Below are 13,564 nucleotides of genomic sequence, written 5' to 3'. Positions count from 1 at the left end.
GACAGGGAAATGTTTGCCTATTCACTGGTCAAAGGTTCTTTGTGAATTGTGCATGTTTGTTCCCTATTTAGCAAATACGTTATTGGGTCTTATCACTGATTTTGTTATACGCTGTCACTTACCTTTTGCTAGTGGCACAGTAACTGAACGTATATAATTCGTTAAAAGATGTGTAACCATTCCATTGTAAGCTCTTATATATGCATTTTTCTGTCAGTTATAATGATATTTTGCTTTGAAAGGTGCCGATGAGAATGCTGTTATGGAGGAAATGAAGTTAAAACTGGAGGAACTACAGGAATCTACAGAAGTGAAAACCAGAGAAGCAAATGAGAACTTGGAGAAATACTGTTCTCTAATTGTTAAATATTATAAACTAGAGGAAGAAAATGAGATGCTAAAAACACAAGTCAGTTTGTTGAGTGCACAGCTGAAACAGCCAACAAGTAATCTTGTCAGCACTCCTTTGCTGAATTCAGATAACTCACTGACAGGGAGCAATCAATCTGTCAAAGAGATGAGGGCAGCTGAAGACGCTACTAAGCTTTCAAGTAAAAGGCAGAGACATGAAGACAACAGGAAAGATAACGGAGAACCAAGATCCCCTGTGCCAGAGACTTTATCCAGGAAAAAAAGGAAGGATGATGTCTGTCAAGATCTGCTAGGTGAGAAGAGCACTCTCAGTGAGCCAGATGGGCTTCCAGAAGGAGTGAAAAAAGGTATTCATAATGTTTTATAAAGGCAAACATCCTCTGAGCAGAGTGGGTAGGTTTTCTTCTCTTTTGGTTTGCTGGATTAGTTTTACTGTGGGTGAGTAGGTGACTGTGCAAACATTTTTGGTGACAGTGATGGAAGGTGAAAGCAGTTAATGTGAGATGTGCCAGTTAGTGCCAAGTTAGTGTTTGTGGAGCTGCAGTATTAAACTAGCATAATATGTTTATATTGGTTTAATAACTACCATTCTCCTGATGTATGAGGGGCTAAGCATATACTGTGTAACAGCAACAAAGTCTTGTGATGGAAGACTTGCTCTAGTCATTTAACAGCATTATTTGAACCACTGACTGGAACTTGCAGGAGAATAGATGTGGAGTGAGTCTAATCTTAAAGGCCACAAGACTGGAATGCTAGAGTACTGTGTTGTGATGGAGTCATGTTTGCTCCCTCCATAGCCCCACAGTTCCTTCAGTGTAACTCCTGATGAAGTCAGAGGCACAGCTATGTAGGATCTGACCAGTTAGTGGCTGGTGGTGAGGGCTGCAGGGGGAGCTCTGAGGAAAAAGGTACAACCTCAGGGGGACTACAGCCAGCAGGTTCCTCTATCCCTGAGCGCTTGGGTTAAAAACAAGGAGCAGGATCTGACCCCCATCTCCTGTTCTCCATCGCCTCACTGGAGGTGTAGTGTGTAGCAAGGTGATTGGAGACCAGAAACTGGAGAGGAGAGTTGTGTGTGGGGGGAAGCTGAGTGTCTTCCTCTTTTGGGGCCTTTTATTTCTTTCAATGCCAGTATCAGCAATTTAAAATGTGTTAATTTCCAATACAATAAATCAATTAAAGTTCTCGGAGTCAAAACTCCCTTGCCCTCAGCAGTAATACATTGCCATCTTCATGAGAACTCAGTTTCTTCCTACTATGAATGCAGTGAAATTAAGTACTCCATGCAAGGGTTCACTGTAACAGAAAGTGACTGAGAAGATGCACAAATCAGGGCTTGAAAAATATAATGTATGTTCAGCAACCTGCTAAGTACCCCTTTAAAATAAATGCAGTTGCAGTCATTGAAGTCAAGCCACAGAGATATTGAATCACCTCAAAGCCTGCACATTATTGGCATTTCATTTTCTTACCAGCATTGTTTTTCTGGAATAATTTTCTGTTCTGAGGATGTATGTGCCAGGTAATATTTGACTTCTAGGCTAAATAGAGAATATAATAGATAACCTGTAACACTGTAGTTCTCCGCACAGAGAAGTATGAAAAATCAAGCATGTCATGTCACCATATTGTGTTCTGAGTGAATTCTGATAACAGCACTATGTTTCTGTGATTATTCTCTAGATAATAATGTACCTGTAAATAAAAAGACCAAACACTGTTTGAAAAGCTTTAGCTGCAGAATCACTGTTGCACCTTGCCTACAGTTTCCAAGGCTTGCATATGCATTTTGGGATACCCAAGATCTGTTCAGTAATCTTTTTGATCCATTGTCTTCAATAGAACAAATTTAGTTTCCTCTTTTTTTTAGCCTCATTGTGGAAAAAAAAGAGGTGATTTGTTTGAGGCAGTGTAATTTATTTGGCTGATTTTAATAAAGCTGTTTCTTTTTCAGGGTTTGCTGATATCACCAGTGGAAAGGTTAGCCCTTACGTTTTACATCGAGCCACCCTAAATCCAAGAACCAGTCCCCATCTGGCTTCCCCAAGCGAGAAACTGCCTTTGCCTGCGCACGATGTACATAAACATAGACCAGATAATCTTGGTGAGCGCTCCTCTTCGACATCTGGTGGCAGCAAACCACAAAAGGTACCTTAAAACTATACATCTGGGTATGAAAGCTCTGGGGGAAACTAATACATACATAAAACGTGTTCATCTTGCCAAGTAAGTTTGAGGATATATAAGGTGGTAAAGATAAGATCATAGGTACTGAACCACTAAAATGTGACAGGTTTTAGCAATCTGCAAGTTGTTCCCTTGATGTAATCTGTGACTTCATAGGGAAACCCACCAAGTAATGCAGATTAAATACAGGTATATTTTCAGTTTCTTATGATGGGTATTAAAGAGCAGATATTCCTCATACTGTGGTTTCTTAGGTTTCAGAACATTAACAGTAAAAGAATGAACCTCTGGGAGTCTGAATTGATGCTTAATGTTTTCTCCTAACAACTTGTCTTGGAATCTCAGCTTCAAGATGTGGTAAAATAAGTACAGCTAGTTGAGAGGCTGTTAAACACATAAATAGGGAACATTTAGATGGTAAAGAAACCAGACTTTCATGTTAGTGCTTACCAGATTTTAAGGTTATCAAACCAAATACCAGAGTTAGGGTTTGAAAGCTGATTTTTAGTTAAAAAGTTGTTCAGTAGCTGGAGTTTGCATGAAATTTCAGTAATATGGCACACTGCTGAGTGCTTCACAGAACATCAGCAAAACATGGTCTTTCCAAGCTGGTGCAAACGCTTCACTGATTAGAGAGAAATAGAGAATATTATGGCAGAAATAAATCGTTTGTTGTCTGAAATCTTCAAAGCTTTTAACAGTGCTATCTCAAGTTGAGCAATAAGAGAATAGCTTTGATATTTTGCTGCTTGTTTACATGAGGGTTGCACAGAAATATGCCACTAGATAAAAATCCTTCCAGTTTGCCACGTTACACAGAAATATTCCCTTGTTTTGAGCTATAGCAATGGGAAATCTATATTTTGAAGTGAGGGTTTCCACTGAATTCATGAATGTCATTTCAAGGGTTAACTACCCTGCTTGCCAAAATTTGCTGCTTATTAGACATTGCCTGGAGCTCTGTTTTATTACTGTTTCATTAAGTGATGCCCATAAATTCCATTTCCACTCATTTATGTATGTTTTCCTGTAACTTTAGAAACAAACTGAGGCTGTTGCTTTTAAAGAAACAAAGTAGTGCAAAAACAAAAGGAAGCCTTGGACACAGAATGTTGTGTAGTAATTGCCTCCCAGCTGGCATAAGCTTGTTGTAGGCTCTCACTGGCCATAGTCAAGGTTACAGCAAATAACAAGCTATCAGTAATAAATTGGTTTTACTTTACCTGGGGGAGGGATTTGCCAAGCAGTTCTCCTCTTTGCCTAAGCTTGTATTGTCTGGGTCTAAGGACAGGCTACTCCTTACCCTCAGCTATGCAGGAGACATTCAGATTTCAGGGTTGTTTTGTTCCACCACCTGTAAATATGCCAAAGTCAACAGTTGCAGGAATGTGTGTCCTCCTCTCTTGGACACTGCTGGATATACGTGTACATCTGGGAATTTCTGGTGGAATTGCTCAGAATATCCTTTCATCGTTTGTTGAAACCATTAAAACATGTTGGTTTATATTTCATGTTAATACAACAAACTATGTGTCTTATTTTAAAAGTGAAATAAGCCTTCTTTCCTTGTCTTTGACAGGTACTTATGTGTACTTCATTTCAGACACTCGGTTGCAAACTGTTGCAAATTCCTCAAGGTGTTTAAAATGTTCCCTGTCATTTTCATATGCAACTTTCTTCCCTTTCCTATGTGAATTTAATGTAGGATTTAAATGGAGTGCTTTGACTGCACATCAGTTAAAATGTGAAAGCAGTGGTTTCTGTCCAGGTGTCAGCAAAAACAGTGACAACTTTGGTTTATGTTTCCAGAATACATACAGAGAAAATGAATTACAGGCCTCAGTGCACAATACAGTATTTGGATACAATACGATACAGTCCATCATATTTGAAAAATCATGGCAGTCAGGTGAAGTTCCAGATGAGTGGAAAAAGGGTAATGTAACCGCTATGCTCAAAAAGGGGAAAATGGAAGGGCCATGGAACTACAGACCAGTCAGTCTCAGCTCTGCATGGCAAAATCTTGGAGCAGATTCTCCTGGAAAACACATGAAAAACCATGGGGTGCTTGGTGACAGCCAGCATCCCTTCACTAAGGGGAAATCCTGCCTGACCAATTTGGTGGCCTTCTGTTATGGGGCTACAGAACTGATGGATAGAGGCAGAGCAGTTGGCGTTATCTACCTGGACTTATGCAAAGCATTCAACCTGTCCCACACAACATCCATGAGGATGATCAGGGGCTTGAGCACCTCCATATGAAGACAGGCTGAGAAAGCTGGGGCTGTTCAGCCTGGAGAAGAGAAGCTGTGTGGAGACCTCAGAGCAGCTTCCAGTGTCTGAAGAGGCCCCACAAGTTTGCTGGAGAGGGACTCTTCATCAGGGACTGTAGTGACAGGACAAGGGGTGATGGGTTCAGGCTTAAACAGGAGAAGTTTAGGTTAGATATAAGGAAGAAGCTCTTTACTGTGAGGGTGGTGAGGCATTGGAACAAGTTGGCCAAGAAATTGTGAATGCTCCATCCCTGGCAGCATTCAAGGCCAGGTTGGATGGAGCCTTGGGTGACATGGTTTTAGTGTGTGATGCCCCTGCCCATAGCAGGCAATTGGAACTAGGTGATCTTAAGGTCCTTTCCAACCCTAACTATTCTATGATTCTATACCTGGTACCTTAGTAAGCAGATTGGGTACTGTCTGTTCCTGGTTTAGCTTTTCTCTGCTTCTAGCAAAATAGCTTGCCAGCTGTGTTGCAGATATTCCATCTTACAGCACACTGAAACGATATCAAGTCTTAATGTATTGTATGTTCAAAGTGATGAGTGTTGTCAAGATATTTTCAATATGTGTATAGATGGTTTTTGCAAATTCCCAATGTTTAGTCCTTTGCAGTGAGTCTCTTGACCCATGGTTTTCTGTTACCAGTAAACCAGGACATTTTCGTTTGTGTTACAGGTTTATGGTGAAGAAAAGTCCCAAGCACTAACAGCTTTGTCACCAATGCAATCTACTTCAAGGTCACCACTTTGCCCATATAAGCAGTCCACAAAAAGTGCCTCTGATAATACCACGGAGAGTCATATGATGCACAAAGCCAAAAATTCTCTAAACCAACAAGGACTACCTGAGCAAGAGGAGCAAAAAGAAAACTGTAAGGTGCAGTAAACTGGTGTGGACTCCATCACAATTCAGAATAACTGATGAACAAAACCCAGTTTGTGAAATAGCAGAACTATACAGAGGGCACCATTTTCTCTTATCCAATGGTGAACAATAGATGGGTCCTTCAGGGCTTGTTCTTGAATATTTACTAACGCCAATAGTCACTCAAACTTATGGAATGACGAAGAAATGGGTATAACTGAACTTCTGTAGAACTTTTGGTAGGTAATTCTTCATAGATCTGTTAAAAAAATTAAACTCTGGAAAAAGTGGACTACATGTTGCCACAGTTCATTGTTGCCATGTTTTCTGTGTGCCCAAGGTTGATTTACAAATGGAAACTAAACTCACTGAAGTATCTTTAAAGATATTAGGTTCCAGGACAAATGAGGCAACCAGTATTGGATAGTTCAAAATGAAGCAGTGACTTCATTTGTGATTGAAAAACCAGATATAAAATCAGATATAAGACAATTCAGTGCACAATTCCAGTGCGCTGGTATCCCTTCTTCCAGGTGGAATAACATCCTGCAAAGGGGGATGAGACCCAGTGTGAACAAACTCGGAGAGGACTGTCTGTTTACCCTGAGACTAAGCACCTACCAAACCATTTCTTTGTATTTCCCAGTATGTACTGGCTTTGAATGTACCTGAAGGTCTTACAATGTTCATCTTCACCTCTCCAAAATGGCCCTTGACTAGCCAGCAATCCTCAGCAAGATGAGGGGAACACTATGAACCAGAAAGGACATCACAACACACTGTGCCTTGCTCTACCAGTAATGGCTGCCCGCTGATTCTCTGCAGGTCACCCTTTACCTTCACAATTCTTGGCCTCAAATGTGTCACTTCATATGAAAAGCACTGCAGACTTGTTCCTGATGTAATGAGAGTGGATGTGTTGGAGAAATGCTCAGGTGTCAAAAATACCTACATAAAACACCTTGAGTTAGGCCCTTTTCATTCAAGAAAAATCCTATTTCAGATCCCAAAAGAAGGTAACTCACCTGGAAATGGCATTTAAGATTCTGGTGTCAACAGTTTAAGAAACTAACTCCATCTAGTTCATGATAGTGCGTTTGAATTTAGGATGATTCATTACAAGTAAGCTCACCACAACCAGCTTGTACTTGTGGATTTCAAAGGTCTAATTTGGCTTGCTCAATAGCATAGAGCAATTCTCTGCAAGAGAAAAGGGTGGCATCAACTAAATCAGTCATTATCCAACTGAACAGAAACTACTTTCCAGTCATTAATATTGCTTATGCTTGTCTGCCCAAGCCAGGTGTTAGGAAAATCAAACTCCTGTACTTGAGCAGTAGTGCCCTAAGACTCCAAATTGCACAGCAGAGAGGCATTTTCACACTATTCTTCCATCAGAAAGATGTTTCTCCTTTCAACAAAAGCGTGTAGTAATGTTTCTGCTTCTTGAAAAAGATTCTTTAGCTTAAAAGTTGACCTTTCAAAGTGTAACAAGTGCTTCTCTAATGCTACAAATATAAAGTTTTACTTGAGTTATTTACATGCAAAGGAGAGTGATTTTCTCTATTTACATACACACTATTATTCTGCCTTGCTTACAGCGTTGCCTCTTAGAATGCAGTTTATGAGAAGAAATAAGCTGCTCAAACTGAAAAACCTCTTGAAGAAATACAGCATTTGTCTCATGTCTAACAGAATATTCCAACCAACAAAAGCCTCACATACAAGCTATTCTTCAGCAACTAGATAGAGCTATGGCTGTGATCAGTAGATCTTGTGGCTTTTTCTTAAGCATCTCAAGCTGTTTGTTAACTGAAGCATTAGGTAATTACAACAATCCTTGTGGCACTATGTCCACAGGCATCTTCCAGGGGAACTGAAAGAGGCCCAACTTAAAGGATGCATTTTGATGGTTTCATCTTCTGTCAGTGTACCAACAAAGCTCCTCATCAAAGTTCAATTATTTCAGATAAGGTTTTGTATCTTCAAATTATTTAGGGATCATGTGTGGAATTGTAGCAATCCTTTAAAAAGCTAACACTCCTCAGGTAGAAGCACGGGTGTGAAAACACATTAGTAGCAAATAATAGCAAAAAAAACCACCCCAAACTGGTGTGATTTTATTTGTCCCAGTGATTGTTCTATTTTAATCCTATGCCTTGAAAAGTGTCCCACTTGGAGATGAGTGTGGAAAAAAACATCTATCTTTAGAAAGCTGCCTAATCTTAACCAGACAAATTTAAACAACTATGTTATAAGTAAATATTACTAGAAGAAAGGATTGAGGCTTTAATAGTTACATATTTTCCCACTTGGCCATGTTTGTGCTTTAGAAGCCTTTAGATTTCAGTAAGCATTTGTGTTTTGAAAGATTACAAAGCCTGTTATTTTCCAGTAACTAGTATGTATTGTAGTACTTAGCTTTTGGCATAGGAGCTAATACAGGCTAAGATTTCCAAGAGATCTTAAGTTACTTTCATTAATACCTAAATCATTTGGAAATGGGATTCGATATTCTACATCCTATTGCAAACTGATGAGACCACAGGTCACAATTCATGTAGGGTTCTGAAAGGTGTATCAAAACCTTAATATCCAATCTCTCTGTAAATCAAAATATCTAAGTGTTTCATCAGAATTCCTAGTGAGAGGATTGCATAGGATGTGTTTCCTCAGCGTCAGCTCTCCATAACAAATAAAAGGTCACTTATTATCTGGCTTTGTGATTGTGGAAGTCCATGTAAAGAAGTCTTTTTTTGGTGCGCTGGCATTGTGCTTGGCAAGCTAACCCAATTGTTCCCATAGTGATGCTGTGTTATGTCACAGGAACATGCATTAGCTGGATCTTCCTTTCTTCATTTTCCTGTTTGCACAAGGTTTGCATGGTAATTGGTGTAAAATCTAGCTGCTTGTCCTGGGCTAATTTCAAATGCTTTCTGCTGTGCCCAAAGTTACAAGTTTAGAAGCGTGTCATGGGAATGCTGGTGTCTGTTTGCCATGCGCCCTTACAGCTGATGGAAGGGTCTGGCTGGTTCATGATGTTCAGCTCTTTCTTCAGGCTTTGAACTATTCTTCTCCTTTTTACCTAGTAATGAAAGGAAAACAAAAGAAGATTTGTTTGGCTGCTGCTCTTCCATGTTTATTATTAAGGAACAATATTTGAATTGATCTCTCCTATGTCAGAATTTAAATGCTGCCAGGTCAGATCCTGTCCTGATTTCTGGAGCCCCCTCAGCTGCAGAGCTGAGCAGGAGTTCCCCAAGCCTTGAGCACAGGAATAGCACAGCAGTGGCTGGCCTGAGACAGCCCTGTGCTTCCCAGGACATAACTACTGTCTCATCAACTGCCATTAGGGTAGAGTTTGTACAGAATCTGTAAAAACTAATCCTTAGTTGGGGAAATGCCATTTATCAAACATGGGCCTGTGCTATTTTCTCAAGCATCAGCTTCCAGAAGATGCTCTGCATTGCACTGCAGTTCCACTCCTGTGCACGGTGCTGCCATCACTAATTTTGCTGGCTCACAGCAAGCTCACTCAGAAGAGTCTGCCAGTCCAGTAAAAACCAGTGGCAGAGAAGGATGGAGCTGAAAGAAGAAACCCGTTCTCGCTCTCCAGTTTACTGATCTTGTTGATGTGCCCAATGATTGATGCAAATGTATATACTTTAAAGAGAGGAATCAAAATACCACATGGAGCGGTTATGAATCCAAATCTGTTTTGTCCCAGGCGTGTGTATCAAACAATAATGCTGTATTGCCCTAAAACCTTGACAGAGAAGTGCAACCCACGCCTAATGGGGATTTTCTTTGTGCTTGTCGTGGTTTAGGCTCAGTTAGTACTTGGAACCCAGGACAGTACTATACATTGCAAATGAGTTCCTTTTAGACAGGGAAACACAGCTGAATGACATCAACACTCTGTATTGTAGGGAAAGTAGTGTCACTCCATGGCCGAAGTGCCACCCCTCTGTTCCTGCTTCTGAGGTTTCAGGTGTCTAACCCTAAAATGACTCCAACTCCCTCTGCTTTTGCTACCTCATCCTGAATAGCCACAAACTGCAAAAGGCAGAAGTTTTCTGCAGAAAACAGTAGCTGAAAAAAGCTGTTTGAACTTTGTAAAGCTGTTGACAACTGAATACATGGTGAACCAGTGTGAAAGCAGATGGAAATGGCAGTGTTCAAAAGCAGTGTTGTGGATTTGCTTAATAGACTAAGTATATCTACAGTTCTAGTGACAGGAGATAGGCATATCTCCTCTGATATACATATATTTGTGTGTGCATGTTCTCTGACACGCTTTTAGGCACCCCCAAGCACTTCTGTCAGTGTAGAGTTCAGAAAATGTATGGAGCTTAGAAAAACATGGTGTAGCTATAAACCAGATCTGTTTAGCAGATTCCAGTGCAGCTGGCTTGAACAATTCAGCTGTTGGAATAGTTAGGTGAGTGCACTGATGGGTGCACAGCAACATCAGCAGTTTTCTGTATTTTGCTTTTCTGCTGCTCCATAAACTAAGCAGGTGAAAGCTCAGTGAGAATCTGCTTTCAGTACTGGTGTTTCAGGATTCCTTTATTTAGGAGGCCTGCTGAGTTCCTCATGTAATGAAATGCAGCGTAAATGCGTTTGGCATTGTGAAGGAAGATTGACTTGTTCAAGAAGTCTGTGTATCCGCATCAGATTACAGATGTGTTTTGGTTTTAGAGGCAAAATGGGCGAGTGGGAAATTATTAACTGTAGTTGGGGACTGCTTTGATTTTGTTCACTGCAGAGAAGGGGAAATGTTCTGTATTCTTTTGACCCCATGCTGAAAAATAACCTGTTTTCAGTACTGTTGTTGATACTTAAAGGTACATGTGGCTTCAGTCACTGGCTGGCACTGGGTGATCGAAGATTTTAGTTCTCCTGAGGAGCACAGTTTGGATCTTTTTTAATTAACTTGGATTCAGATCATAGAGGCTGAATGTACTAATGGAAATGACCAATACTTCATCCTCTTGGTTTTTTTTTTCTTGTTAATTCCTTGTGAGAAATTACAGAGGAAAAGAATCCATGTTGTGATTCCAAGATCTCCTACTTGCTTAAGTGCTTCTTTAACTTGGTTAGCTTGGTCAGCTTTTACTCCTCTTTTTATTTGTTTCGTGTCTGGCTTCTGATATTATCTTCAAATCAACAACTTTTCTGCTAAACCAGCCTGTTACATGTGGAACTATTGGCTTATATCAAAGAATCTGAATAATAATCTCCCATTAACTCCACATCCCCTTACACAGTGCTTTTACTATGAATGGGAGGGTACCAAATGGTTGGTTTGTTCAGCTGTCTTGATCCCTATTTCTGGTTTCTTTGACACAGCAGGATGCTGCCTGCGTTGTAAGCATCACTTGAATGTGCTGAAATGACATGGGGGAAAATGGAAGGTTATTGAATCAACTCCAGGAAAGAGAATGGTGCTGGAATAGCTGTTTTCCAACCTCTGTCAACTGGTAAAGGGCTGTACCGTACCCTGAGCTGTAACAAAGGACAGCAAGCGTTAGTGGAGATTTCTTCTCCACTTGTTTCTTATCCCGTATCTCTTCACAGCAGAGGAAAGTGTGGGATTTTACTGGCATTTTAAAGGCAAGGCTCCCAGTTTCAGCCACCACAGTTGCTATTTCTGCATTGCTGCCTAGGGTACATTGTAAAAACTGAAGTGATTGCTGGCTTGGTGTAGAAGGCAGGAGGATTCCACACATTCATATCGTCCCTGTGGTACGCTGGAGATACTTCTATAAATTCAGTAATGTAGCTATGATTATTCTTCTCCTCACCTCTCAATTAACCAGTACTGCACATATTGTTCCCTGTCAAATAGCTTATTTCGTCAGATGCCAGAGAGCAGTGTTGTTCTCTTTTCAAATTGCTGGTTTGATTTCTGGCAGTACTTGATTGCTTTAAAATGTGCTTTCTGCATCCATTTTCCTCAATACTTAATTAACATGGAGAAAAAGCCTGAAATGAAGTTTCAGTTCAGTAGGTGTTTCACTTTTGTCCCCACTATCTCATTCATTTATTTCCTTTAGCTCACTCTAGTGCAGGGACTTCATTTTTCATTTGCAAGAAATTCTGCAGTCTAGATTATCTCTTTTTATAGCTAAATCCCCCTGGAAAAGGCATCCTGTGCTGGGAGGAGGCACAGAGGCAAGACAGAAGAAGAGGTAGGAAAAGCAATCCAATATCAAACCAAAACTGCAGTGAGTGTACGTAAGCTGGTCATTTATTCAGCCAGCCATGACAAAAGGCTGTGTTCAGAACGCATGTAGATGAGGCCCTTAGTGATTTAGTGGTGGCCTTGGCAGTGCTGGGGTAAAGATCTTGATGATCATAAAGGTCTTTTCCAACTGAGCTGATTCTATGATTCTATGCGCCTCCAACAGTGCTGCAGTAACAGCATGAGAGGGGTTAGTCAGGAGTCGCAGCATGTTACAAGAACAGTCTTGAACTTTGCAGGAAGAGTTTAGTTTTAACATTGCAAAAACAGTTTCCATCTATGCTAAATACAAGCACTGCTTTACAAGATTGCAGCTACTACAGCACTAGAAATGCTTCAGCAACATCTGTGGTGCTTCTGTGCCTGTAGAAGAATATCTCTAGGCATCTACAGTGCAGGTAACTGCTTGAAAGCACTTGACTCTCCCTTTCATCCCCCTTCCCTAGTGTGGCCTCTTCTGTTGTAAGCACCTGTGGGAAGATAAGAGCCTGCATGCAGTAAGCTACCATGGAGCAGAGCTCCATAAAACATGTTGCATAAGGTAGCAGCAAATTTACCTTTTCTTTATAAAAATAATGTGGAAGACTGCTACTAAATCATAGCCTGGGCTCTAAAGTTATGCCTACCATGGGCACCCTTTTCTCAGAAGTAAGACACCAGTTTGATGTTCCAGAATTCATTGGAGCAAAAGGGGTTGCTTTTTCTCTATAAAAAGCCCATTTCCCTGTGACACCATGTGTTTGTATATTTCAGCCTTACAAAGAGCCATAAGCTACATACATCGATGATCCAATACAGTCGTCATGGGAGACGGGAAAATGGTGATGAATATGTGGTCCCCAGGTTGGATTCCAGCTGTTAGTAAGCAATTAAACACTTCACCTACCTGAGTGGCAGATGATTGCAGAATGGACCTGACCAGTGTGGGCTGACTTGCTCAAGACTGAGGAAATGATTAATATTACATTAAGAATGAATCAAGTGGGAAATGGATTATGGGTTAATCAATTAGGATTACTAGAGCATCCCCAAGGAATTCTGCTTTATTAAGAGATGATAAACATGATAGCCTCTCTTTGACATGTGGGTATCCATGGCATAAAATGGAGTCTAGAGTCTGTCACATAGAAAGGGCAAAAGATGGGCAGATTTCAAGAAACCTAGGGGGAAAATCTAGAAACTCCAGTTCAGTTGAAAGGTCATTACAATGGGTATTGAATCCTTTAACAGAAAGGAGTTGTTCTTGTTGAAACATATTAAGGACAATGAATAATGGAGCTGGAAACCAATAATGTCCAGTGCTTTGAAAGAATCACTTTTCTAGCTCAGTGCTATATTAGTTCTGAACACTACACCAGTGCTCAGAACATACATAATCCAAACTCCTTGTGCTAGGGATTTCTGTGTGCATATGCTTTGATAAAATGACAGATGAGATTTGCAATCTGCAGTGTCAGGGGTTTTATTTTTGAGAAGTTTATGGCCTTAATAGACATTAAGAAATGCCCAAGAACAGTGAAAAGAGCAACTTCAAAACCTCTTCCATAGCTCTAAATCGATTCTTGTAATTTCTGAACTAATTTAAAAGTCATTAAAAGCTGTCTGCAAGGCTGCT

At 40.4% G+C, this 13,564-nt stretch overlaps 2 protein-coding genes across 2 annotated transcripts in view; one reads left to right on the top strand and one right to left on the bottom strand.

Annotated features, from left to right (window-relative positions):
* CENPF (centromere protein F) overlaps positions 1–10,548 on the top strand; it is a 36,021-nt gene extending 25,473 nt beyond the window's left edge. Inside the window, exons 13-15 of the mRNA XM_062637034.1 lie at positions 243–665; positions 2,330–2,523; positions 5,514–10,548. Coding sequence (XP_062493018.1) covers positions 243–665; positions 2,330–2,523; positions 5,514–5,723 — 827 coding nt within the window. The 3' untranslated portion in view covers positions 5,724–10,548. The remainder of the gene's footprint in view (positions 1–242; positions 666–2,329; positions 2,524–5,513) is intronic.
* Positions 8,662–13,564, bottom strand: part of LOC134173239 (spermatogenesis-associated protein 7 homolog) — a 51,603-nt gene continuing 46,700 nt past the window's right edge. The window contains exon 11 of the mRNA XM_062637036.1: positions 8,662–8,787. Within this exon, the coding sequence (XP_062493020.1) occupies positions 8,662–8,787 (126 nt within the window). The remainder of the gene's footprint in view (positions 8,788–13,564) is intronic.

The sequence above is a fragment of the Pezoporus occidentalis genome, unplaced genomic scaffold (assembly GCF_034315485.1).
Source record: "Pezoporus occidentalis ecotype Australia unplaced genomic scaffold, CSIRO_AGI_Poc_V1 ctg50, whole genome shotgun sequence".
NCBI classification, from domain to species: domain Eukaryota; kingdom Metazoa; phylum Chordata; class Aves; order Psittaciformes; family Psittacidae; genus Pezoporus; species Pezoporus occidentalis.
Note: the sequence above shows the minus strand (reverse complement) of the source record. Positions and strands in the feature narration are given on the sequence as shown.